This window comes from Rhinolophus hipposideros, assembly GCF_964194185.1.
Source record: "Rhinolophus hipposideros genome assembly, chromosome: 1".
In the NCBI taxonomy this organism is placed as follows: domain Eukaryota; kingdom Metazoa; phylum Chordata; class Mammalia; order Chiroptera; family Rhinolophidae; genus Rhinolophus; species Rhinolophus hipposideros.
In genome coordinates this window covers 20,167,700-20,195,654 of record NC_138047.1, presented here as the reverse complement: position 1 = coordinate 20,195,654, position 27,955 = coordinate 20,167,700, and the positions used below count along the sequence as shown (strand labels likewise).

General features: G+C 36.7%; 1 protein-coding gene across 3 annotated transcripts in view; it reads right to left on the bottom strand.

Annotated features, from left to right (window-relative positions):
* Positions 1–3,454: 3,454 nt before the first annotated feature.
* Positions 3,455–27,955, bottom strand: part of LOC308503148 (ubiquitin carboxyl-terminal hydrolase MINDY-3-like) — an 82,504-nt gene continuing 58,003 nt past the window's right edge. For all 3 annotated transcript variants that reach the window (XM_081062200.1, XM_081062201.1, XM_081062202.1), the window contains 4 exons: positions 13,879–13,951; positions 11,545–11,632; positions 7,551–7,622; positions 3,455–4,377 (listed from right to left, as the gene is read on the bottom strand). In XM_081062200.1, coding sequence (XP_080918326.1) covers positions 4,228–4,377; positions 7,551–7,622; positions 11,545–11,632; positions 13,879–13,951 — 383 coding nt within the window. In that variant the 3' untranslated portion in view covers positions 3,455–4,227. The remainder of the gene's footprint in view (positions 4,378–7,550; positions 7,623–11,544; positions 11,633–13,878; positions 13,952–27,955) is intronic.

The following is a 27,955-nucleotide window of genomic DNA, read 5'->3' as shown; positions in this document are numbered from 1 at the left end:
AAAAATTCTGAGGATGGTTCCTCAAAAAGTTCAACAGAATTACCATATGACCCAGCAATCCCACTTCTAGATATGCACCTGAATGAATTGGAAAGAGGGACTCAGACAACGACGTGTATAATCTGTAACAGGGCGCTTTCCTCTTACTGAGATGCAGCATCTGCCTGTACGGTATGAGGAGTGAGGAGTGTAGTCGAGGCTTCCATCAGAAAGAGGCTCTGGGAGGAGACTCTCAACTGCCGCCGATTTGCAACAGACTCAGCCAAGTATCTTGAATCCCAGGGAAAATGGCGCTGCTGTATGAAAAGCCAGAGTGAGTGTGTGTGGTCCTTGTTCCTCTCCTTCATCCTATGTCCCTAAATCGTGAAACAATAAACTCACTGGGTAGGAGTTGGATGTTTATCCTTTAGGGAATTGTTGGTTCTCTGTGAATATTAAATAAGAATACCATAGCAATACTACTACTTATTAATGGCTTCCTACTCCTTTCCCATTGCGTATACAGAGAAGCTGTCTTAGTGCCTGCCATCTTTGCTATCAAATCAAGGCAGAGCATGGAGTAAGCATTAAATCTTTGTTTCCCTGTTTTGCTGTAAAACTGTTAAGAGTTCTTGGAGCAAAATTTTCTGTTAAGGTCTTAATTAGCCAGAGCCAGTGATTTGGAAAAATAATCATGATATCACAATTCTCTGTCATGGTCTGAAAAGTATTGTCATTATCTTCTATGTATGCTTGAGGAGTGAGAAATAGTCTCAGTACTTCATTTTCTGCATAGGTTCTTGCTTCTGATTAAATAATTCACCTGTCAGTGTTGACACACATGTGATTTGTCTGTTTTCCATCGCATTTATTTTTTCCACAATGAGACATCTCTCTTCTCAGAAGTCCCTGTAGGGGACACAGGCCTGAGTGTCAGGCTACCTGGGCCCAGCCTGAGACTCAGGAAGGGGCAGAGGACCCTGGGACTTACCTCTCTATCAGGGAGGTAAAGAGGCCAGGACAGGTGAACTCTTAGCTTCCCTCTAGCTCTGAAAAAAAAGTGAATTCCTTTTGGTTCATTGTATTTGGTGTCCTATTTTAGTAGTCACCAAATTAATTTCAGGTTAGGCTTTTTGTTTGTATTAATCAGGGTTCTTCAGAGAAACAGAATTACCGTGTTTCCCTGAAAATAAGACCTAGCCGGTCAATCAGCGATAATGCGTCTTTTGGAGTAAAAATTAATATAAGATCCAGTCTATATTAATTTTTGCTCCAAAAGACGCATTAGAGCTGATTGTCCAGCTAGGTCTTATTTTCAGGGAAACACCGTAATAGAATGTAATATATTCACTTTCTGGGACAGATATCTACACCGTGTAAGCATGTCTGACTCTATATGAGATAGAAACCCTAAGAATGTTAGGAGGGTAGTGGATAGAGGATTGGGTGTTTGAATACTAAAGAAATGCCACTTTTTATACCTCAAGGTGGTGAAATGGGATGCATGACTTACAGATACTTACCGTTGACTTATTTTATTGACCCTCTCAGCTGCATTTGACACCTGTGATCATATGCTCTGTGCTTTCCCCCTGCTCCGAATGCCCTGTCTGAGAGCTCCCTCATAGCTGAAATCTTTGTGTTCCTGATACTCCCCCTCTGCACCCTTTAATGCATAATGCTTCTACGCTCTCCTTCCTCACCCTGGACAATCTCACTCACCCTCATGGCCTTCACATACCCTCCTCCAAGCTTCAGACGTCTGCAATCAATTGCTTGCTGGCATCTCAAAATCAACGTTACAACCCCCAAATTCACTATCTTGGCCAAACTGTCTTCTCCTCGCTATTCTCCATCGCAACTCACATCATTGACATTCACCCATTTGTATACATTAGAAATTTGGAGGCACCTCTGGTCTTCCCCCATAGTGAATTAATCATCAAGGCTTACCCCTTGTTACTTCTTAAGCGTTTCTGGAATCTATTAGCATCTCTACTTCCATCAGTGATGTGCTGGTAAAGGGTTAGCCATCTGCTCTGGAGGGAAGCCTTGCTTTACAGCAATTAGTAATTTCTGTAGAGCAAATATTCCTACCGTGGATGATTTCAAGCTATCAAAAGGTTTCACAGTCTCTCCCTCAAATTCCTGAAAACTTGTCTTCTGTGAGATGATAAAAGCCAGTTCCCACGCACACTGGCCCCAGCCCTCATTGATGTTTTCTGAACCTGTGCGTCTTGCTCCAACCTTCTTTTGCCTCAGCCATTCCGTAGCCAGATGCCAGAGGTCTGCTCCAAACTGAGATCTGACCATGCGTGTGTGTGTGACCATGATCCGTATTTGTGTGTGTGTCTTAACATAGTTCAATGTTTTCAAGGTTCATCCATGTTGTAGCATGTATCAGTAACCCATTCTTTTTTATTGTCAAATAATATTTCGTTCTATGTATATACGACATTTATCAATCCATCAGTTGATGGACACTGAGGTTGTTTCTATTTTTGGCTAGTATGTATAACACCATGATATCCACAATAACATGAATATTTACGAGAGTTTTTGTGTGAATATGTTTCCATCATTTCTCTTGGGTGTATATACCTAGGATTGGAATTACTGGATTGTATGCTGTTCTTAACATTTTGAGCAATTGTACACGTTTTTCTAAAGTGACTTCATATTACATCCTTACCAACAATGTAAAGGTCCCAAGTTCGCCACATCTTTGTCAACACTTATTGTCTCTCTTATTTGGGCATCCTAGTGAGTGTGAAATGGTATCTTGTGGTTTTGATTTGCATTTCCATCATGACTAATTACATTGACCATTTTTATGTGTTTATTGGCCATTTGTATTCATTTTGGGAGAAATATCTCTTTGAATCATTTGCCCATTTAAAAATGTGTTTTTATATTTGAGTTATGAGTTCCTCATCTATTCCAGATGCTTTTCAAATATTTTTCTCCCATTCTACAGGTTGGCATCTCCCTTTCTTGATGGTGTCCTTTGAAACACTATGGTTTTAATTTTGCTGTCCAATGTATCTTTGTTGTGTTTTTGGAATTCTAAAAAACTATTGCCTAACCCATGGTTGTGAAGATTTACTTCCATGTTTCTTCTAGGAATTTTATAGTTTTAGCTCTGACAATTCGATTTCTGATTGATCAATTTCAAGTTAATTTTTGCATATGGCATGATGTAAGAGTCCAAATTCATTTTTATTTGTGAATACCTCTCTTTTTATCTTACTATTTACTTCCTTTTATTAACTTTGGGTCACTTGATTTTGAGATGAAGCTTAGCTTTCCAATTTCTAAACCAACTTTTCTAATATATTTATTGAAATCTATACATTTCCCTCCAAGCATCGTTTTAGTTACATCCCACCGTTTTTGCTATGTCCTTTTTTCATTATCATTTGGTGAAAATGTATTTATTCTGAGCCACCATTGTTAAAAAAAAAAAATGCATTGGTACATTAAAGAAAAAAGTATTTATTTAGGCCATCCACTAGGATTGTAATAAATAATGCAATATACTAATGTAATAACAGATGTTTTCATGCATTTATCATATTTATAAATTTACAAGAAAGCTGGCTTACAGGGCTGTTGGGACAAATTTAGAAGAATATTTGGCAATACAGTGAAAGTTAAATGTTAAAACTATCAAACATACTCTTTCCTATCATTTTTTTTTAAAAACACATCCTCTATTGCTGAATAAACGCTAATGTTCCTTTATAGTTTCTTTTTATAAACATGCCTGAGCTAAGCCAATTGTCAAAAGGTCCAAGTTGATAATGTGTTATTTATCAATATTTCTAATGGAAAACAGATTTTAGAAAAAAAATGAAATATTCTGCATTTCAGTGTGGAGGCTGATATACTGCAAGCCAGAATCATTTAAACAATAAAATACGCCTGAATGAAATAAAACCCAAAGGAGAAGTTTATAAATAGTAACTTTGATACCCAGTATACAAATGCTATAGTACGATGATGTTTATAATTGACCAATTATCTGACTGCAGTAAATGGTGAACTTAGAAGCTTAATTTTTCTAGTAAATTTCACACAGTTAAAATAGGGTAACCTTTAACATAAATAATTTAAACATGTATCTTAATCACTGAAAATGTGTTGTTATTTACAATTAAGCAGTGATACCAGTGTATAGCCAATCGCCTCCTGCATCCCTCTCTCAGTATCTGCGATTACAATCTTCCTTATTAATACTTATGCAAATCAGTTTAGTGAAGGAGAGCGATCTGTGGTCCAGAGTAATTCGATGTATGGCCATTTGGTTTGGAGACAGCGTTTAATAGGGGTGTCATCTGTTTGTAGCATGGGATCTTCAAAACCCAGAATAACAGCAGTCCCTTCCACGTACATTACCTGTTGAACAAAATAAAGCCACCAAGGTCAATCAATATTCTTAGCAAATTTTTGAGGGATACAAAAATTTTTGTAGGCTAGCAAAAATGCATTGGATATTGTTTCATACAGAACTTTACATCTAATTTTACGATAGAAATTATGAGCGAGAATATCTATTTACTGACTGTGAAAATAAATTTGGAAACAAGATAGTGACACACATTTTAACGGCTAGGTTACCAGTTGATTTTTAGATTTTAAGTTCATGACTTAAAAAAAAAAAAAAAAATCCCCAGTTTCTTTCTCACAAAAGAAAAAAATTCTTCAAATGACATATACCACTTAGAAGAGATTACATAATTTATACAGTTCCTACTATTTTAATACCAAGGCACTCAGACGGTCATGCTGCCTCACAAAATGAAAGCTATAATAGAAATATAGCTCTATATTCTGAGGACTTAATTTTCTTATTTCTATTTAAGCACTGAATCTCCAGAGCTGAAAGCAATTTGGATGTTTGAAATTTGCTATGCATTGTAGTAAATACTCTGGAAATGCTGTTCAAGAGTTTACTGCAGGAAAAATCATGGAGAAAAACTTTAAAAGGCTGTCAGGACTGAAACAAAAATCAAATAGAAAGGCTGATACGTAAAACTAACCAGGTCCTTTATATGCAGTGACAATGATCACATCAAATGTAAACTCGCAGGTGGGTGTCAGAAAAACAATTTACGATACAAATCTTCTAAAAGCATCTATGAAATAACTTACTTAAACCAAACACTAACTTATTATAAGGGCTCACTGTGCACATTAAGCCATTTAGTCTTTACTTTCTTTTTGTCCAATACAAAGAGAAATTCCGATTGTATAATTTAAAAAGAACAGATCTAGACAGCCTTTTTCTGAAGTATGTATACTGAGTTTTATATATCCAATGGCTGATCACATGATTGTAATTATGTTCTTCCAATATAAAAGCCAAAAACTATTTGACTAAAGAGCTGAAACAACTTTATTAGCCTTAAATAGGAGTTTCCTGAAAAACACATTAAATATAGGAATAGAATATGTTATATTAAGTCAGATGATTTGGTTTCATGAATCTACTCCTTTTTTTTTGAGGAAGCTCTAAAGATTTTAAAGTGAAATACATTGTTTTCATCTTTGGTTAATCATTAGTTTCTAGTTTTGATGAAATGAATTTATATTAAAAGCTAAAACTCATGCTTTTCTACTCCAAGTAAAACTTCCTTTTCTGAAAAATCGTCCACAAAGGCTGTAACTCGGGGTACACTAATTAGAGGGTAAAGAGAGGACCTACAGTCCCTGCCATGGGCACAGCACTGTGACCTGGCTCTGTGGCCTGAGCGCTGCTGGGTCACGCTCCCTCCCACCTGGCCAGCATTCTCCCTTTGTCCGTTCCCTCAGATGTTTTAACAGTACCTCAGGTAGTGGTCTGCCATATTTCAGCTCCTGAGTAACTTCCAAACATTACACGTCTGCAACTTAAGGGCATACATGCTTTGCTTTATAGTTCTTACATACTATTGTCACGTTAATATTTCATCTTTGGTTTCTGATCTTTGTTGGTAGGTCAGATGCTTATCATGAGCCTGATTTCAAAATTTACTATATACAGGTAGCATTGTCATGCAGACCAAGGACAGGAATGGGAATCAGGAACTCGGTTCCACTTTCTGCTGTGCCAGTGACTTCCTGTGTGACCAGGGTGAGTCACCTAAACCTCCCTGTCTCAGATGCCTCGTCTGTAAAATATGCATAATATTTGACCATGACCGTGTGTAGGTGGATAATTAGTACTGTAAAGTACCTCCTATTCCGAGGCTATGTAAAATTTCAAAATATAGACAAAGCTCTCAGTAACACATTAGGAAATGGCACCCAAGTTCTCTTATTGACAATTTATATGTTTTTGCTATCTATAACTGCTGTGTGAAAAGACCTTTAGATCTAATTTAATAAAACTTCTAATTTATATTCTATTAGACTGAAACTTTTATTTTCATGTTTATTTGTTCTAACTAGAATTATGTATTTAGTGAACATTATGATCTACTTTCTGTAGCCATTCTCAATTTAGATAATTGTGAAATCAGCATGGTTATTTCAAGTGAAAAGGCTATGATAGGCCCTTATTCCTTCTAACATTAGCTATATCTTCTGTGACTGTTGCTTGAATAAATACAAACAGAATAGCTATATCGTTAGTGTTGACAAAGCTGATAGTTGATCGAAAAGGGTGAATCAGGAGACCAACTCTTGAACTAAACCAGGTGAGTACAGTGGAATCACCTTGGTGCCTCTGTCAACGACTCACTCTCAAGGGGCAGCAGCAAAGCACAGTGGGTAGCGCGCAGGCTCTGAGGCAGACTACTGAAATTTCAGCCCCAGCTCTGCCCTTTCCTGGCTCTTTGACCTTAGCAAGTTGCTTACCTCTCTGTGTTTCAGCTACCTCTACTGTAAAAGGCGGGTATACAGACCATACTTACTTCATAAGGTGGAGTGAAACTTCGATGAAACATAGTACCTCATACAATTCCAGGTAAATGCTCGCTATTATGGTCATTAATTTAAATCCTTCAAAATATTTTTCTCAAAAGTCTATTACCCCTTTCTTCACTTGAATGGAGCAGTAACTTTGGCTGGATGACATGATAATGTTGATTTAGTAATAGCTACACAGCCAAGGGTAACACCATGTATGGAGATGTAGTTATTTTGTCAAAGTACTATTTCCATGTTTCCCCGAAAATAAGACCTAGCTGGACAATCAGCTCTAATGCATCTTTTGGAGCAAAATTTAATATAAGACCGGTTATATTATATGTTATATTATGTTATGTTATAACCGGGTCTTATTTTATAGTAAAATAAGGCTGGGTCTTATATTAATTTTGCTCCAAAAGATGCATTAGAGCTGATTGTCTGGCTAGGTCTTATCTTCAGGGAAACATGGTACTCCAAAATCTGAACAAAGATCTCACTATCATACACTGAATAAACCAAAATACGACCAGTTCTGAAATACACTGTAATAGTAAAGAGATTCCTGGAATACTCTCCTTAGGTAGCAATTTTGTGGGAATCAAACATTGTAATATATTCATATATTTATTTCAACAACCCAGGTGAAGACACATTACTATATGAATGAATTATCATACCTTCTCATTATAATTGGATTGTTTCAGTCCATTGTAGTGGTAGACAGTGAAAGACTCTGGACCACTGGAGCCCTATTATAAAGAAAGTACTATTAAAACTTTAAATTATATCTATATCAGGCAACTGCTAATTAGATATTGAAAGTAAAATGTAAGTTTCTTCAATCTTTATCCTTTGATGGGGAAGTCATTTGATAACTGCATAAATCTAAGTTTCTTGCTTTAACTATGAGAAAATATAAAACCTGAAACAGTTGCTTCTGGGGAAGAGACTGGAAAGTGGGGGAGTGCTGACTTTTCTTAGATGTCCTGCACTACTAACTTTATTTTAAACTTTACCTATGCGCACATATAACTTTTTTTTTTAAAGAACAAGTTTCTAAAACACATAATCAGGGCTTAGATTTTAATAACATTCAATAAAGAAAGGATATCGTATAAATAATTGTATTAAACTTTCAGAAAAACTGACCATGTTATTCCTACTGTCTTAATCTTGGTTTTCAGTTAGCTAAAGATCAAGTTCAACTGTCTTAACCTAGCACTCAAGGCCATTAATGGTCTGGCCCCACTGATTTCCCTCAGGGCCTGTGGCTGTCTTCCTGCCATATTCAATTGATACAAGGATAGGAATGTGACTTTGCTGGGCCACCATCCCTCCTTAGATTTTTTTTCCAATTGAAACTAAGGGAAGAGAGCTGCTGGCAACTGTGGGTAGCTTCAGGTTCCTAGAGAAAGACAGGCTGAGAAAATGTAGCTATTTTGGAGAGAGGAAGGACAGATGATGGAGAGACTAAGCCAATCTCAGGATCCTCGAGAGGCTTCTGCTACTTGCTTCTTCAAATCCTGAGCTACTCCTTCCAATGCATAGCTTTCCCGCCCACTTAAATCAGTTAAGGCTGGGGTTCTGTGATTTGCAACCAAGAATCCTAAAACACAGGCCCTAATCTACCTTTTCAGTCTTATCTGCAACTACTCACTTTTCTGAATCCTCTTAACCAAGCATATTACTCATTTTCCCATGAAAAGACGTTTTGTTGTTGGCTCTTTGCACATTCATGGCTGTTTTTACTCCTCTCTCAAACGCCTTTCCCTCGCCCTCTTTTCAAGACCTGGTTCAAACCTTGCTTTTTCTGTAAAGTTTCTCTTGCACACACTATTTGGGATCTTAATAATAACAATTGTCTCAAAAATTAATTTAGGAACAAATCATACACTACTTTGTATCATCTCTTCAGTTATTTTGAAAGATTGTTTAAATTTTTAACTTTTTAAACTTTTCATTCTTGTATTCCCAACTAAAATCCAAACTGTCATAATTTTTGTATCCTACTCAAAATACTTCACAAAAAACAGAAAAAGCAGTAATTTATTCAGTCATTTCCTTAATTATGTACATGAGTGAATGCAATTAGTTACTTAGATAATCTGGCTGTTGATTTTCAGAGTTAATATACTTTAACTTACAACATAAATATTTACTATAATTGAATATAGTTTATATTCTCTAGTCCAGTCATTAACACATACTGAAACATCAAAAGGCAGTGTAACACAGAGGGACAGTACTTAGTCTCTGGGTTCGGTGACCTATGCTGGACTCCTGAATCAGCCACTTACCAGCTGTATGACCATGAGCAGTTTCTCAAATTCTCTACTCCTCAGTTTCCTCATTGACGAAAGGGGAGAAAAATATTACCTAATTTATAAGGCATGGTAGTAGCTGCTTCTGCTATTCTTATTATAAACAAATTGCCTTGAGATGCTTATGAGTATTCCCAGGTTTTTCCCCCTCCTCTGCCTCTGCCTTATAGCAAAGAAATACTCTTCCATAGCACCCATTTTAAGCATTTGTAAAGACTATTGAAGTTAAATATTTTCCTGGCTGTCCTTCTGATCGAAGTTTTTTCACTTAATATATTCTTAGTTGATTGTTTACTGAGTGTCACTATATTGGTCTGTTAGGTACCAAGAAATATACGAATAAGGGCAAAATGAGTGATAGAGTCATTTTACACTTTGTGACTACAGAGAAAGGACATCAGTGGTGATGACTGTGATCAGAGAGGTCTGAGCTCTTACAGGGTGTGAATGTGACAGGTCTTCCGCTAAAGCAGTTGGTCTCAAACTCTGGCCCCATCAGAATCCTCTAGAGGGCTTGTGCAAACCAACTGCTGGGCCCCACCCCAAAGCTTCTTATTTCTTAGGTCTGAAGAGGGCCTGAGAACCTGCATTTTTAACAAGTTTCTTGGAGACCACACTTTGAGAACCCACTGCTCTAAAAGGAATCAAGGGCAGGATCATGTACTTTGGTTGAAGAAAATGCATGAAGTACACCGGGGTAACGAGCTCAGTGAGGTTCAGATGCAGTTTGTTCAGAAGAATAGCAGGAAATAAGCAAGCAGGAAGAGATGAACTTGGTAGAACAAACAGAATAATGCAATGGAAGAGTATGTCATCTGTAAAAGAGAAGGGGACTAGAATTTTCTTTAATTACCTCAAAAAATACTAAAATTAAAAAATTTCTTGAATAAGTTCTTGGAATAATTGTAAACAGCATCATGGAATTAACTAAATGTAAGATATATATTTCCAAAACAGTTGGTAACTAGCTCCCTTTATCTTTCCCAGCCATTTTTCAATATCTTCCTACAATTAAAAACAAATATCTTGTTATTTCCTTAATAACTAAGAAACCAGTATTTCTATAACACGTCCTGACAGCATCCTTGAAATAAATTAAAAGTAAAATTAACATTGTTTTCGCAAAAAAGTTTTAAATGCTAAAGTTTATTAAGCATTTATTAAGATATCTAAATCAGTATTAGATTACAAAAAAGAACTTTTCAAAAACCCTAGAAGTTGGAGAGTGTGACCAAATAGGACATCACAATCCACAAGTCTTGCTAATAATGTCAGAAATAAAGAATCTATTTTTTATGAAGCATTCACCAAAAATTTAAAAAGTCTAATAGCTATATTATGATATTCTTAATTACTTTTTGAAATTTCCCTCACTCATTTTCTTTACTCATAGTAACTATAACAGATGGATACTGGTTTAGAAAACATGAGTCATTTTTTGATTCCCAAGGTTAAATGTTAATAATATGTCTATTCTGTTCAAGATAATTTAAATCTGAGACACCAAATTAACAATTTTATCTTGACATTGTCCCTCTATCATTTTGTTACAATTTTTCTGCTTGACAATACATCTCTTTTATAATAGAGGTGGAACAGACATTGGCATTTCTATTAAAACAATGAACTTTAACTTAAACTATGCTGATATCTGTGAAATGATTACGATACACCTAAATAACTTGGTTTATGGTAAATGTTCCCCTCAGAGAAGAAACACAAAAGAAAAGACAGGTGTAGGCTACAGAACTGGCTTGCCAGTGACATAGACGGAACTCAAGAGGACACTAGCACAGAGTCTTCTTACTGGGCTCCGATCGAAGCCCAGCGGAAGACATGTCCCAAAACGAACAGCACAGCTATTCCAAGGTTCTTCTTGTACTCAACTAAAATTCCCCTGGAACTCAGGTTCACTAGTAGGAGCTCCCACCACATACAGGCCCCTTTACCTTCTCTCTAGTATTTGGAAAGTTCTAAAAAGATACATACCTATCTATTAACACTAGTTAGCTGGAAAGGGAAGGAAATAGGAGTGGAAGTGGATAAATAGAATCTTTCCCTTTTGACTCCCCATACTTCTGAATTCTGTCCTTCTTATAGAAAAACAGTGTCATTACGTGTACGTATCGGTGTAGACACTGTCTTCCACCACTCCTCTCTCCTGGAGTCTGTTCTGGACTGGAACTCACATGTCCTTCTGTCCTCTCTGTATGGCAAAGTATTCACATGATAATGCATATCTACATGTTAGCACATTTTTAATGAGTAGGAAAAAATGCTGAAACAATCACAGATGGTCATTCCCACAGAACAAAACAACAAATAGATTTCTTCAACTATGTTATGTTACCTGGTCAGGAAAAAATTCTTGTAGAAATGGACCCAATAATATGATTCCTAATCCTTCTGGATCTAATTTATACTTCATGATATTTATACTGTGGGGAGAAAAAAAAAAGAAAAATACTGGATGCCAAAGGAAAAAAAAAAGCTTGTTTTTCTTCTTTCATGACTAAATTACTGGTACTATAACACTCTGACTGCCAAAAATCCAAAGAGCTGTTCTTTTTAGCCTCTTAATGACAAATACACAGGAATGACATCTAATTTGCCAAAACTTGGTTATTTTTAAACCAGAATAATCTGTTACTATTTAGAATTTAAATTATGATGATGACTTCAGAATATTTCCTTATTAGGTAAAGTAATTTAAAAACCTAGGCTTATAAATGCAGGCTTATCTCCCAAAGGCAAACTCTCTTTGCTTCATAGGTATGCCTAAATTTAACAATCAGATGAGGCATTTAACTTAAAAACAGTGTTCATTTTAAGCTGAAGGAGTAAAACAAACAGAAGGCAGTGGTACATCAGATAATCAAAAACATCTCCTTTATAAAAACGTACTTTCAAGAACCAAATAAACGCTTAAATTCTTAGACAATGTAACTTGAAGGTGAAAGGGGTGAGATAATTCTCAAAGAGCTAAAGTACAGTGAACTACAGCAAGTGGTATATACTTTACTGTTCCAGGAGCCCAAAGTGAACAGTGCTTTGCATAGCCGGCTACCATCTGGGTGTAGCGAAGGCTGGTGAAAGGTGTTATGTATGACTAGAAAGAAGGCAGAGAAAAACAGACTGCAATTTGAAGAGTTTTAAAAATGAAAACTTTCTGAAAAGAAAATTTTCATTCTCCATGTTATTATACAAACTATAAATACCAAGTTAAGTATCCCTTATTAAACATACAAAGGATGTGATATTTTAATAGGTCTGAGTGAGGCCAGGAGGTTATGGCATGAAACAAATTAAGCTAAGGACCTTATCTAATAAATTAGATATTTAACACATCTAATTTATTAACCCTAAATTTTGTCGTTAATTTGTGGGCCATCAGAAATGTGATTAGACCAAAGTACAGAGTGAGTCTAACCTTTCAGCTACTTCTAGAAAAACAATCTAACTCAATTGTACTAACTTTATAATTAAACGTACGTTTTCTGATGAAGCAAGGAAAATTAAGTAGACGATGTATAGCTATCTATGTAACAATTTGAAAAAAACACTCAACTTTCCCTTTCTCCTTCTTCCTGTCTGAAGAATTGTCAGTAAGTAAAATGAACTGAGTACAATTCTCTTTTGCAAATTTGTGTAACAAAAACAAGATGGTCTCCACTCAAAATCAGTTTAGAAGAAATCAGGTAATTACGATTATACCATTTATTGACTAGTTCAACTGTCTGAATTTCTCTTCAAGTTGGAAACGATTATGTCTAACTGTAAAGAACGGATAACATCACAGCTCTAGGTAGTAAGACTCAGACATACTAATTCAGATGTGATTAGTTTGTAAATGTTTATATGTATTTTCATATTTTGGGACCAAAGACAATGACACAGTATTAATGTTAGGCAATACTTCAATACTTTCAATATTGAAAAGCTATATTCTGTAATATTCTGGGTCACTTACAAAGGTTTCTGATCGGTACAGTGGTACCTTGGTTTTCGAATGTAATCCGTTCCAGAAGACCGTTTGAGTTCTGAAACATTCGAAAACAGCCAATAGCTAGGCCTCAGGATCTTGCACTCAATGGAAGCCTTGTGACATGTTCGACTTCTGAGAGGAGTGTTCGAAAACCAAAGCATTTACTTCCGGGTTCATGGCATTTGTAAACCGAAATGTTCGTCAATGGAGATGTTCGAAAACTGAGGTACTACTGTACCTGAATCACTTTGATATGTTCAACATCTTTAATCAAATGTTTTTAAGACAAAATCAGCGGCCTGCAGCTTATTTAAGCAGGACTACTAGCAATACAGACGTTAGACCTCTCACCACTTTCACTGAAGCTACTAAAGAGGTAGAGAATTAAAACAAAATTCTCACAGAGAAAAAACATTCAGTTTATTGACAAAAGACACACACACACACACACACACACACATTTAGCACTTTTTAAACAGCAGGACGGTAAGTGCAGAGTGGGAGAGAAAGCCCATTTTAAGAATGTCAAGCCTCTGTGATAACACCGGATGGTCTCATTTCTTCCTAAGTCTTGGCTTTATATAAAGTGTTAGGCTTTGTATATGCAGGTTTAGATTTTTATAAAGGTAAAAATGTGTATAATGTTTTAAATGCAACAGAATTTTTGAATTGGTTAAATAGCGCTTCCTATGTACTTACTACTCAGGATCTGAAACAAGGTCCAAGGCTTTCATCACATCTTCTAGACATGAACCAGGTATGAATCCATTATCTGGGGGGAAACAGGAACAAGTGGGAATAAGTTTACTTCAAGAAATGCTGTTATTGCTGATCAGATTCCAGCAAAAAATTACATAAAATGGATACGAAGAGTTAAAGAACAGCTTATTAAGTTTATTTTAGATACAATGCCTATTATTGTTAGATGTTCCCTTTTATTAGTTTTCTTGGGCACACATGCAAAGATTTATTTTCAAGGTTAGTTTCTCATAAAAAAAAGAATTAACTACCTAACAAAGAAACCTTAAAGCCAAATTATTTCTTAAATGGGCTTACAAATCTAAGTAAGTTTTTCTCTACTTAGTTATAACAAATATTTAGTAATTTGGCATATTTTTCAATAAATAATGTGCACCTTTAAATTCCCTTTAAGAAATGCATTTAAAAGAATTCTTTACCAATGAATTCCTTTCGTCACCATGTTATTTAACTTCTTGAAGAATGTTAATGATTCACTGTTATTTAGACAATATAAGAGCAAGAAAAGATATCCCTACGACAGCCTTGATTTAAATAAAAGCTGTAGATTTAATGGGGAAAAAAATCAAAATTAAAATGCAGAGTAGAAGCAAATGTTAAGCCTAGTTTGTGGAAAATACTCCTTTTCTTGGGCTAGATGGGGAAATAGCTTTGGCAAATGGACCAAACTCTGATGCTGCAACAGAACATGACACACGAAAAAAAAACTTGCAGGACAGTTTGAAATCACGGTTTCAAACAAGCAATCACAGTTTTATTCCCTTAAATGTACAGTTCTTCTACCCATTGACTCATTCCTGAAGGCTGCCTCAGCTTTAAATCAACTTCTAACACAATATCCTTTTCAGGGATTAGATAACTTAAAAAAAACACAAAAGTCTCATGCAGAACAAGATGTCCCAAAGCCTTGCTTCCATAATCAAACTGCAGAATATAGTTGCTCTTCCAGGATGTAGCATGTACTGTGTCTATCAGAAAGAAAATAAAGTAGTTATGATTATAAAAGGGTGTTTTCTTAAACCTTATAAGCAGATGTTTACCCATGTGACTGGCCTTGACTAAAAGGCTAAGATTCATTTAAGATAATTAAAAATGTACAGTTTTTAAAAGTGAAAGTTCAGAATAATCCCACTTTGCCAGGTTACCAATAGTCTTAAGTATAGGGAATAAAGAACGTGCTTTAAGATTTGTAAGCCTAATTTTGATGAGTCTGAAAGGTAGAAAAGGAATATTTGTTTTGTTTAGTCATAGACAAAAGCTCACCATATCTAAATGTAAAACCGGCTGTATTAGGCCACTAGCAGGCAGGACTGATGATCCGGAAAGGTTCCTGCATTATGGACTATCATGTCCGAGGAGGTCAACCTGACAGAAGCAGTGCGTGTTACTGTTCTCAGGAGCACTGAGAAGTGGGCAGCCTCATCTCCTCTTAACAACCTGAGAGTCAGCTCCCACCCCCAGGACGAGCTAATTGGCTGTATAAAAACATGAACAACAACTAGGAAAACAGCTAAGTGACTTTCTTAACGCAAACATGATTAATAACTTCAAGTTTAACTATTCCAACCCATGTTTAAGGTGCCTATGAGATGTACAACTTGTGAACATCTCCTGGGGTGCAACCATGACTACAGTTAAGTCCGTGACCCTACATTTTGCACATTACAGTATTTGAAAACTAGAGATTCTGAAATAATTTTCTCAATACCTCAAAGATTTTTTGATAGACTTAAGATTGGAAGAGGAGATTTGGAAACTGCTTACTTCTTTGGAAACATTTATTTTGATGTTACTTTAATTAATCACTCCTATCAAGACAAATGCTTGATAAATTCTTGAAAAAGAACAGAATCATTAAGTCTAAAACCAGATAAAACTTAGATCAGCTACTATTCAGTCAACTGATTCCTTAGAGAATATGGAAATAGAGACACAATGATGACAAAGACCACAGGAAAAAAAAAAGAAAAAACAGCAGAGGAAATCTGAGTACAACTGGTTGACTAGTCAGCACACCTAAGAAGCACTAAATGACAAAGTAGAACTTGAATGCATGTGTAAATGAACCCCATGAATATAAAATGGCCTTTGACAGGCTTGAAAGCTCAGAAGAATGGGTAGGGGAGAACAAAAGGCACAGCAGTAGTGATGTAAGCAGCTACTGTGTAAATGTTCAAATGCAGTTAAATTGGTTTTAAAGCTTTGAGAAGAGAGGAACAAAGCTGTTTGTTTAAACCAGCAAACAACTGCGAAGTGCCTAGCTCCTAGAGGGTGGCAGGAGGAATACCTCAGTGCAAGCCAGTAGTGATGCAGGAGAGGGAAAGCCAGAGGAGTTTGTCATTTCGTGGGTAAGAAAACCCTTTCATACTTGTGAAGAAATCAGAGCTGGACTTTGAGGAGAAAGAAGTACAGCTCACGGTTTTCATTCTGAAGGAACCTGGCAGGTCTCTTTTAAGTAAGGAACTAGTTAAAGTGGGTGCTGCTGGAAGAAAGCAAACATTAGGAATTAACAGAGGGCAAGAAACAGCTTGTGAGGAGACTGGGGGGGCCAGCATTTGGGACTGTAACATTTTCAAACCACTGCAGGTGAGAGAGAGTCAAGTTTCCTGGGAATAGAAAAGAAAATCGAGAGCCAGTCAGGTAAATTTAATGCCATTCGTTAATTTAGTCAAATAATAGTTATTTGACTAAATACTTGTTTTCCTAAAGGTTATGTTATACTTTACCTATTATCAGTAAAACTCGAATAACATGTAACTACAATTTGCTATAACTCTCAGTGAAGACATTTTCATATTTCAGCTTTCCTTGGTCTCTGCCTCAGTATTACTACGCTTTGCTCGACGGGCTCCGCAGTAGAGGAGGGGCTCCTGGATGGCAGATTCCACAGGTCCAGGGCCCACCACAGCTCCTGACACACGTACCTCACCTGTTCAACAACATCTGTTACGTCTAATTAATCCTAATTTCAAGTTTCAATAAACCCCACTGTTCAGGCACCGTGGTTCAACCAAAAACACCTTCTGATGAAGTTCAGAAAGAAATGAGTAATTTATGGCCTGTCCTGCAGAACCACTTGTATTATGTGATGAAAAAAACAGTGATGAGAATGCTACAGATGGTAAAGCATGGCAGTGAGCAAAGGGAGGCAGCAAAGGTATAGAGAAGAAAATTGCACCATTTAATAGGAATAGAAAGACTGAATTAAACAAAGGGCGATTTCTAGAGAATGTCTAAGGACTGGTGTAATCTGAACAATCTATAACAAGTAAAATTTTTCTTCCAGTTTTGAAACAATGCAGCCCACTGAAATCATTCAGACAAAAGATGGCTCTCAATATATTTTAGCCATTTTACAAAAAGTATTAGTATTTAAAGGGCTTCTTTTAAATCAAAATAGTATATATTCCTTGCCTAAAATAGGGTTGCTTTCTGAGATGTAATTCTACACGGCACAGAGAGAGAATAAGAGAAACGAGGAAACAAAACAAAAAACCTATTGTGTGTAATGTGAAAACCGGTGGGTATCATTTCAAATACCATCTACAGAGAATTCAGTGTCTTTGGAGATTACTGAGTAAGATCTATGCCACATAGTTTTGGATTTTTATAAAAAAACGATAGAGTCAACTTAATGAGTACTGAAATAACCATGTCAAGTAGATATTACATAATTTTGCAGATGAGAAAACGGATGAGGAACGTGCGTGACATCACACAATTAATGAGACCCAGAGCTGGGACTCGAATCCAGGCCGCCTGACAACCAAGTGGAGAGCTTTTACAAGTGACTTAAACTGTTGCAAAGTCCGTCTTTTCTTTTTCCAATTAAAGTGTAGGCAGGGATTATCATTACCATTTTGTTCTTCAGGTTGGTTTTTTCTTAAGAACAAAATGGTAATGATAATCCCTGCCTATCTCCTAGGTTTAATGTAAGGTTTTAATAAGAATACAGGTAAATTGCTTTATAAACTGTATGTTCCATGCAAAGCCAGGCATTATTATTATTATGTTCATATAGGTCCCCACTTATAAATCAGGTTTATGTTTCAAAAGATCATTAATGACATCCCTTTCCCCTGGATGCATTCTGTTTCTGTCCCTCTGTGTCTTTCTCTCTCTGTCTCTGTCTGTCTATCTGTCTGTCTCTGTCTCACGGGTTTCTTGGGAGTGAAACACCTCTGCCTTAGATCTAGGTGATTTCCTGTCCTGTTTATCTTCTTCCTCTGCCTTACCTTTTCCTTGTCTTATCTCTCTTCCCTTTTCCCCCTTCCTAGCCTTTGTGTCACTCAGGGTGATTATGCAGTAGTGGTGCAGAGATATGAATGCCAAGATCAAGATATTTGATCCTGTACTACCTAAAACTACCTCATAAACTACAGGCAGCACCCATCCTACACTTTTGGAAGTACTACAACAGTTGTTATATATGGTCCTTTTCAGTTTTAAAAATATATAAGATGATGGAAGGAGAACCGACTCTGGGTGGCGAGCAAACAATGTGATATATAGATGATGTATTACAGAATTGTAAACTTGAAAACTATGTAATTTTACCATTATCACCTCAATAAATTTAATTAAAAAAAAAGATCATTAATGGGTCACCTGTTTAGAGCAGTGAAAATGTTTCACAGACGCAATCATAAGTGGTGATGAGCACGCGCAGTCCATTTAATTCATCCCATGCCGAAAGCATGGTGCCGACAGTGCTATCACAGGTTCACCTCTCAGACCTTTGTAGCAGCCAGGCCAGGAGCGAGATAGAAGGAAAAGTACTCGTGGGAACCAGAACTCAAGTCCTCTTTTCTTCGGCTGCCCCTGCTTGCCCCTTTTTTTGGTCAATTATTCTACAAATATTCTAAAGAGGATGAAAAAGGAAAACTGTCCTCACACCAGTCTCTGATAAATGGGAAGTGGAACTACCCAGAAACTTGTAAGAACTGTTAGTTCTTCAGGGTTCTGAGAAAGCCTGATTTGTTTAAATCTTGAAACAAGAGCAGGCACTATGTTTGGGGAAAAAAATCAAATTAGTAGATTAGCAGATTAGTTTCTATCTAAGTGACTGAAAAGACTGAAAATGAAAAACGATTCTGTCTTTAATCCTTCTTAGAGTGAACTGTATATAGCTAAACCATACAGTGATATTCAGATGAAAAACTGCAGTTTATTTTCTGCATGATAAGTCATATATGGAAAGAGGTATCTTTTCTGAGGTGGCTGAACAACTTTTGATTGATTTCTTAATTTCAGTTTGGAGTCCTGCTAAGTAAGTTTTCACACACAATGCCATATAGATGAAAACCATTTTATTTAATCAATATTTGTCTTTCTCTAGTAAAAACAGCAAATTAATTTTAATATGTATCAAGATTCAATTCTGAAAAACTGTCAATGATTACAAATTGTTTTAGTATTGGTAATATAAGAAATTCTAAATTTCCTTATCAGTTGGTAAAAGAGAATAGTACAAGCCTGTTACTTCATTGATGATTGAAAAATTTTAGCAAAACAAATATATCGTTTACGAGAATGGTAGCCTACTGACAACTGTATCCTACTTCAAAAACTTTGGTTTTAGTATCTTTGCATTCCTGATGGATTAAACAAAAATCATCCTTCTAACATTAGCTTTTTTGAAGTTCACGTCTCTCATATTTATGAACACTCCTCCTTGCTCTGAGAGCACTGCTTTATGCCTTTATTCAATAAGCTATTATCATCTAAGATCTTCCGATCCTTTTCTTGTATGTTCCCATTTTCAAGAAACTCATTCATTCAGTTTCACTTTTAACATTTTCATCAATGAGATAAATATAGAGGTATCCAAAAGGCAGATTACACGAAAAATGTGTTTGATTTTGGAATGGTTTGTGGAGGTTACCCTGGAATAAGAGTACGCTTGATAGCATTATAAAGGCCAGACTGGAAACAATGGGAAGATGCCAGTCTATCCATCATGCCATACTACATGCAGGTAACCCCCGTGTAACACGGCACTTCTATAACATGGTTTTGCTCCAACGTGGTTGGAGAATTGGGGAAAACCTCATACTATACGGCATCCTAGAACACAGTTTCACTCTAACACAGTTTGAGAATTAGAGAAATCCGTGAAAGGCACGGAGCGTAGTAAGAGCTTTTAAGAGAAAAAAATATATCACTCGAAATTAGGGAAATCTTAATAGCTTTTAAGAGCAAAAGATACCTCAGTTGAAATTTTTCATTTGAGTGTGGATGTCGTATCAGATTTGACTGCAGAATTTTAAAATTAGAATTTTAAAACCATTTTGTTTGGGAAGTATTAAGGTTAGAGGATGAAGATATCGTGTCAAAAAGAAAACGCCCTCGGTTAATGGTGCTTAGTAGTGATGACGAAGAAAACATTATTTAATACATATTAATATGTTATACTTTTGGTGAAAATTGCTTTCATATAGTATATTTTTAAATTTTTGGAACCCAACCCTGTTTTTTTATACTAGTTCTTTATTTCGTATAACATAGATTCGCATAACATGGCATTTTTAAGGAACCGAACAACCGTGTTATATGGGGGTTACCTGTACTTCATCATAGACAATTCCATTCTGGAAGGATTTTACTGTATTACTCATATTGTAATTAATATTAGTAAGGGGAGAAACATGTCCCCAAACGGAGCAGGCATTTACACATGTATGATCGCCAAGTACTGCTCTCCACTGGAGTATGAGGTAGAGAAAAGGTGAGCCTCTCTTAGTGGGTTGGACATGGCAGCAAAAAGAAACAAAAACCTTTAAAAAATCCTTCAGAGGTTATCCCACAGGAAATCGCTCAACTCATCCTGTGAAATATACTTCTTTAAGACATAAATCCAAGCCTTCACCATTAATTTCCTTGGTTATTCCCGTAATCTCTTGCTTCTAGCACCCCTTCTCTTTAGTGAATACTACAAGTTATTTTTCTCATGCCTGTCTTTTGACTCAAGTCAAACACTGCTGGCTATTTCATGCATATAGTCTGCTGTCTCCTACGTGTGTTCATAGAAACGCATCACGTTCTCTTGTTTTGCTTCCATTTGCCAATGTAATCCTCCCTCCTCGGGTCTTCATGACAGCGCTCTGCCTACTCTAAGTTCACTCTAATGACATTTCTTTGAATCTTGTACTATTAACACCAATTTTATTTTCATATTCATTTGTTATAGGTTCTAAAAACGGTCCTTTCTGAACTTTGACCCTTAGCTCAAATATATTAAAATTACTTAGGCATAGAAATGATTTATTTTCTATTTTTTCCATCAAAGGATTCAAAGTGGCAAGAGAATGATTATGTTTATCATCCTCCATGACATAGTTCAATGTAATAATTCAGGTTAAACTTGTTGATTTGTAATAAGGCTAATTTCGTTCAGTTGTGGTACAATGTAAAGAGCAAAATCTCTTTTACTTCCTAGCTAAAGATTTAGAATGAAACGTAACCTAGAGTTTAAAAGATTATTCATTCCAAGAGGAAAGAAACATTTATGTTTCTTATGTTAGGGAAAAAGCCCAGTGGAAGAAGCTAACTCAATCAACTCACCAATACGAGCGCCAATTAAATTGGAACTGACATAAAATACTTAGCATGTTTTAAGCACTGGGCAAGGTGCTTCCCACAACATTATTCATTTAATCTTCATAATGTCTCTAAGAAATGGGTGTGTTTATTCTCATTTGATATATAAGAAAACAGATTTACAGACGTAAAAGTAACTAGCCTAAGCTTTTACTGCCACTAAGTTGTAAGAGAAAAGACACATCGGTATGAGAAACCTAAGAGCATTCTGGTCAATTACATTTGGTCAATTACAGACTGCATACATGCAGACTGCATTACAGACTGCATACATGTACCGTAAGATTACAATGGAGTTGAACAAATCCTATCGCCTAGTGACGTCATCGCTGTCCTAACAAAGTACAACAGGTTACTCACACGTTTGTGGTGATGCTGGGAGTAATCACTGCACTGCCAGTGCCATAAAAGTACAGCACATACAGTTGTTACAGTAGTGGGCTATACCATGTAGGCTTCAGTAAGTACACTCTATGTTTGCACAAGGATGAACTAGCCTAACAACACATTTCACAGAATTTATCCCCATTGGTAAGTGGCACATGACTATATTCCTAGAAGTTGTGTGACTCAGTTTTTCAGAGCTGAACAGAATAGTGTCTCAAGACCAAAAACTTTAAAGATAGAAAAAAGTGTATTCAAAAAGGTAACTGAATCCACCCGGGAGTTCACAAGGATTTCACTGATTCAACAACTTCGGTTTCCACATGGAAATTCACAATGGAGTTTAAAGCAAGATGAGGTTTGAAAGTTATACTTGAAAAGTCAGTGACTTAGCTATAGTTATAATCACCCAAGGACATACATGCAAAGGTGCCAAGAGAACCTAGCTAACAATGGACATTACAGTGATACTTGTATGTACGTGAACTTTTCAAAACGATCTTAGGTAAAATAACCAAGCTCAGGCTCAAAAGAGGCATAAAGATGATTTCTCTTATTCTTCTCTAATTTTCCGACACAATTAATTATATAGAAATATTCTGAGTGACATCAGCAACACAGTGGAGTGTGAGGCCCCAACGCTTATCTCTCCCATGAAAAAACAAACATAATGAACAACTCCAAACTGAAGAAAACGGCTCAGAGAAAGCTCTGGATTAAGCAGCAGCAGCAACAACCCTGCAGAGCTCAAAAACTAAGAAAGGCTGCATAAAAGTATAGGAAGCATGTGACCTGTGTCACCCCATCCCCCAGCCAAGAGCAGCTTGGTACCAGGAGGGACCAGGAGGACCCCAGCGAGCCTCATCTTGCTAGAGGTCTTCCGCAGTCTTCACCAATGCTGATCCCAGCTGAGGGAGCTGCCCAGATCACCCCGACGGTGGGCCTACAGCCAGAGCCTGGCAGTGTTGCGACATGACACCTGCCCTGAGGGCCCCCGTCAAGGATGTGCTGTGATCTTGGGGATCGGGGCCCACAGCCTGCCACCATGTGTGGGTGGGAGCTGCCAGTGCTCTGTGCTCTACCTCTGGGCCCAGATCCTGGCTATGTTCCGCCATTCCCGGGGCAGTGTCCACCGCGCCGAGCCCAGCTCACCGGGAACTAGGTTGCAGCTCTTACCCATCACTGCCAGGGTGGTTAAGGGTCAAGGTGCCACTGCCCTGACCGTAACCACCCCGGCGCCGGATGACAACTCTGACTCATCATTGCTGGGCTGTGCTGCCACGGCTCAAGGCCAGCTGCCCAGGTCCTGACATGCAGATTTAACAGATTACAATGGGGTCATGTTGCTACTGACCTGCGACTGCCCCGCTGGAGCCAGACATGAGACTTTGAGGACCATCCTCAGGCTGTGCTGTTTTTGCACCCTGGCCCCTGACCTCAATCCACCCTGCACCCTGTCATCTCAGCGATGAGCCACTGCTGCGTCTCTGCACACTGGCCAGAGTCATTACAGTGACTCTGTTCCAGTTCCACGGGATAGCTGCACAAGTGTCCACCCGCAGACACCAGTGCCAGAGCCACAGCAAGTGCACCTGCTCCCCAGGACTGAGGCAGTGTGGTAGTTCTGCATGTGCCCAATCCTGGGACCCTGGCTCCGGCACTGCTCTCTGCCAGATGCCAGGCCAGGAGCCACGAAGGATCCCTTCAGTTAGAACTTACTCCCATGGGCAAAAAAGAACAGAAAGACCCCAGCAGCCTTCACTTCCAAGGACCCCAATAGTCCTACCTCCCTCTGCTACACATAGGCCCTCCGTCTCCGAAGTCTTGGCCACAGGAAACCCCTGCAGTCTGGCCAAGGGCAACCTCAGCCACTGGAGCTGCACAAAGACTACACTGCTGTGCCTTCTCAGTACCAAAGACCCGCACCCCACTCAGCTGGTAACCTTGCAGCAAACTCCAGGTAAAAGACTATCCACTGAAGGCAACTGCAACATCAAGTGCTCAGACATCAATGCAAACGCATCAAAACCACAAAAAAGCAAGGAAACGTGACACCACCAAAGGAACACTGTAATTAAAACAAAAAAGACCCCAAAGAAATGCAGATTTATGAGTTATTGAAAAGATAATTTAAAATAATTATTTCAAGGAAGCTTAGTGAAATTCAAGAGAACACAGATGGACAACTCAATGAAATTAAAAAGAGAAGTTTAACAAAGAAATGAAAATCACAATAAAGGACAGAAATTCTGGAGCTTAAGCATACAATGAATGAAATAAAAAAATCCAATAGGTAGCTTCAACAGCAGGCTCAATCAGGCAGAAGAAACAATCTGTGAGCTTAAAAACAGATAGCTGAGTCAGAAGAGAATGAAGATATTAGAATGGAAAAAGAGTGAAGAAAGCCTAAGTGAACTGTGGGGCACCATAGAGAAAAGGCATATCCATATTATGGGGATCTCAGAAAGAGAAGAGAAGGAAAAAGAACATAAAATTTATTTAAAGCAGTAACAGCGGAAGGCTTCCCAACTCTGGGGAGAGATATGGCCATCCAGGTACATGAAACTCAAAGATCCCCAAAGAGATTCAAGAAAACGAGGTATTCACTGAGACACATTATAAATAAGTTCTCAAAAATCAAACATAAATAGAAAATTTTGTAAGTAGAAAGAGAAAAATATTCATCACATACAAGAGAATCTCGATCAGGCTGCAAACAGATTTCTCAGCAGAACCTTACTGGCCAGGAGACAAAGGGATCATTGTAAGTATAAGATATATAATGAAAGGCACATGGTTAATTAACCACATGGTGTACCCATAACACATACACAAATGATACAAAGAATCAAAGCAAAGAACTATAAAAACTCATCAATGCACAAAGACAGAGAAGAAGAAAGGAACTGCAGAACAACAAATTAACCACAAAGCAATTAACAAAATGGCAATCTTAAGTCCTTACTTATCAATAATTACTCTAAATGTAAATGGTTTAAGTTCTCCAATTAAAAGACACAGTGTGGCTGAATGGATAAAAAAACAAAACCCAACTACAGGCTGCCTAAAAAAGACTGACTCACACTTTAATGACAGACAGGTTGAAACAAAAGGGAAGGGAACGAAAAGTGTATTCCATGCAAATTGGAACCAAAAGAGTCTAGTGTAGCCATAATTATATCAGACAAAATAGACTTTAAGTAAAAAAACTGTAGCAAAAGAGAAATAATGTCATTACATAATGATAAAGGGATTAATTCATCAGGAGCATATAACAATTATAAACATATGCATCAAATATTGAAGCACTTAAATATATTAATATTTATTAATAGATCTGAAGGAAGAAATAGAAAGCAATGCAATAATAATAGGGGAATTCAATACCCCACTTTCAACAATGGATGGATCACCCAGACAGAAAATCATAAGGAAATAATGTACCTGAATGACACTTTCGATTAAATGGACCTAACAGACATATACAGACGTTCCATCCAACAGCAGCAGAACACATATTCTTCTCAAGTGCACATGGAACATTTTCTAGGGTCGATCACATGATAGGTCACAAAATATGTCTTAGCAAATTTAAGAAGACTGATGAAATTATACCAAGTATCTTATCTGACTACAATAGTATGAAAATAGAAATCAGTAGCAGAAGGAAAACTGGAAAATTCACAAATATATGGCGATTAAACAACATGCTCCGGAACAACCAATAGGTCAAAATTGATCAACAGGAAAATCAAGAATTATCTTGAAACAAACTAAAATGGAAACACAACACATCACAACCTGTGGGAGGCATCAAAAGCAGTTTTAAGCAGGAAGTTTATAATGATACCACTTACATTAAGAAACAAGAAAGCTCTCAAAAAAAACAACCTCACACTACATACACCCCAAAGAATTAGAAAATGGATAAATGAAGCCCAAAGTTTGCAGAAGGAAGGAAATAACAAAAAGCAGCACAGAAATAAATGAAATAGAGACCAGAAAAATAGAAAAATGAAAGAAACTAAGAGCTAGTTTTCAAAAAGACTTAAAAAATGATAAACCTTTAGCTAAATAAACTCACCAGGAAGAATGAGGACTGAAATAAAATGAAATTATACATGAAAAATGAGACATTACAACTGATACCACAAAAATACATAGGCTCCTGAGCAGCTACTAGGAACAATTATATACCGATAATTTAGATAACCTAGAAGAAATAGATAAATTCTTAGAAATATACTACCTACCAAGACTGAATCATAAAATATAGAAAATCTGAACAGATTACTAGTGAAAAGACTGAATCAGTAATCAATCTCTCAATACAGAAAACCTCAGGAGCAGATGGTTTCTCTGGTGAATTCTATCAAACATTAACGAAGAATTAATACCAATCCTTCTCAAACGCTTCCAAAACATTGAAGAAGAGAGAATACTTTCAAACTCATTTTATGAGGAGAGCATTACCTTGATACCAAAGACAGATAAGAATATTTCAAGAAAAGAAAGTTGCGGACCAATATCCCTTAAGAATATAGATGCAAAATTCCTCAATAAAATATTAGCAAACCAAATTCAACAGCACAAAGGATCATACACCACAATCAAGTGGGATTTATTCCAGGGATGCAAGGATGGTTCAACAAACTCAAATCAATCAGTGTGATATATCATTTTAATAAAATGAAAGAAAAAGATCCTATAATCATCTCATGCAGAAAAAACATTTGACAAAATACAAAATTCTTTCATTATAAAACTGCTCAAAAATTTTGGTATAGAAGTAGTGTTCCTCAGCATAATAAAGGCCATATATGACAAGCCCACAGCTAACATTACACTCAATATAATGGGAAAAGCTAACATTATACTCAATATAATGGGAAAAGCTAACATTATAGTCAATATAATGGGAAAAGCTAAAATCCTTTCTTCTAACATCAGGAATAAGACAGGCCCACTCGTGCCATTTCTATTCAACATAATACTGGCAGTCCTAACCAGAGCAATTAGGCAAGGAAAAGAAAACAAAGGCATACAAATTGGAAAGGAAGAAGTAAAGTTATCTGTGTGTGCAGGTAACATGATCTTATATATAAAAACCCTCATGACTACACTAAAAAAACTGTTAGAATAAATAATTTTAGTAAATTTGCAGGGTACAAAATCCACATACATACATCAGTTGCATTTCTATACACTAACAACAAACCATCTCAAAGAAAATTGAAAGTAATCTCATTTAAATAGCATGGAAAACAATCAAATGAATAAATTTCACTGAAATTTCATGAAATAGATGTAAGATCTATGTATTGAAAGCTGCAAGACATTGATAAACACACAAATAAATGGAAAGCTATCCTACGTTCTTGGATTCGAACAATATTGTGAAAACATCCTTACTACCCACAGCGATCTACAGATTCAATGCAATCCTTATCAAAATTCCCCAATAAATTTTAATAAAAATAATAATGGAAGAAGAAAAAAGAAAGGAAAAATATGTCAAAGTATTTTCCACAAAAACAGGAAAGAACTATCCTAAAATTTGTTTGGAATCACAAAACACCCTGCATAGTCAAAGCAATCTTGAGAAAAAGGAACAAAACAGGAGGCGTCACACTCCCTAGTGTGAAGCTATATTATAAAACTACAGTAATCAAACATGTTACATCCATAAAAACAAAGTCATAGACCAGCGTTAAAGAATAGACAGCCCATATAAACCTCCGCCTACATGGACAATTAATTTTGGACAAGGCACCAAGAACACACAAAGGGGAAAGGAGTTCCTTCAATAAATGGTGTTGGAAAAACTGGATATCCACATACAAAAAATTGAAACTTGATCCTGATCTTACACAATTCACAAAAATTAACTTGAAATGAATCACTCACAAAAATTAACTTGAAATGAATCAAAGACTTAAACGTAAGACTTGAAACTGTAAAACTCCGAGAAGAAAACATGGGGAAAAAGATCCTTGTCATCAGTCCTGGCCATGATTTCTTGGATAAGACACCA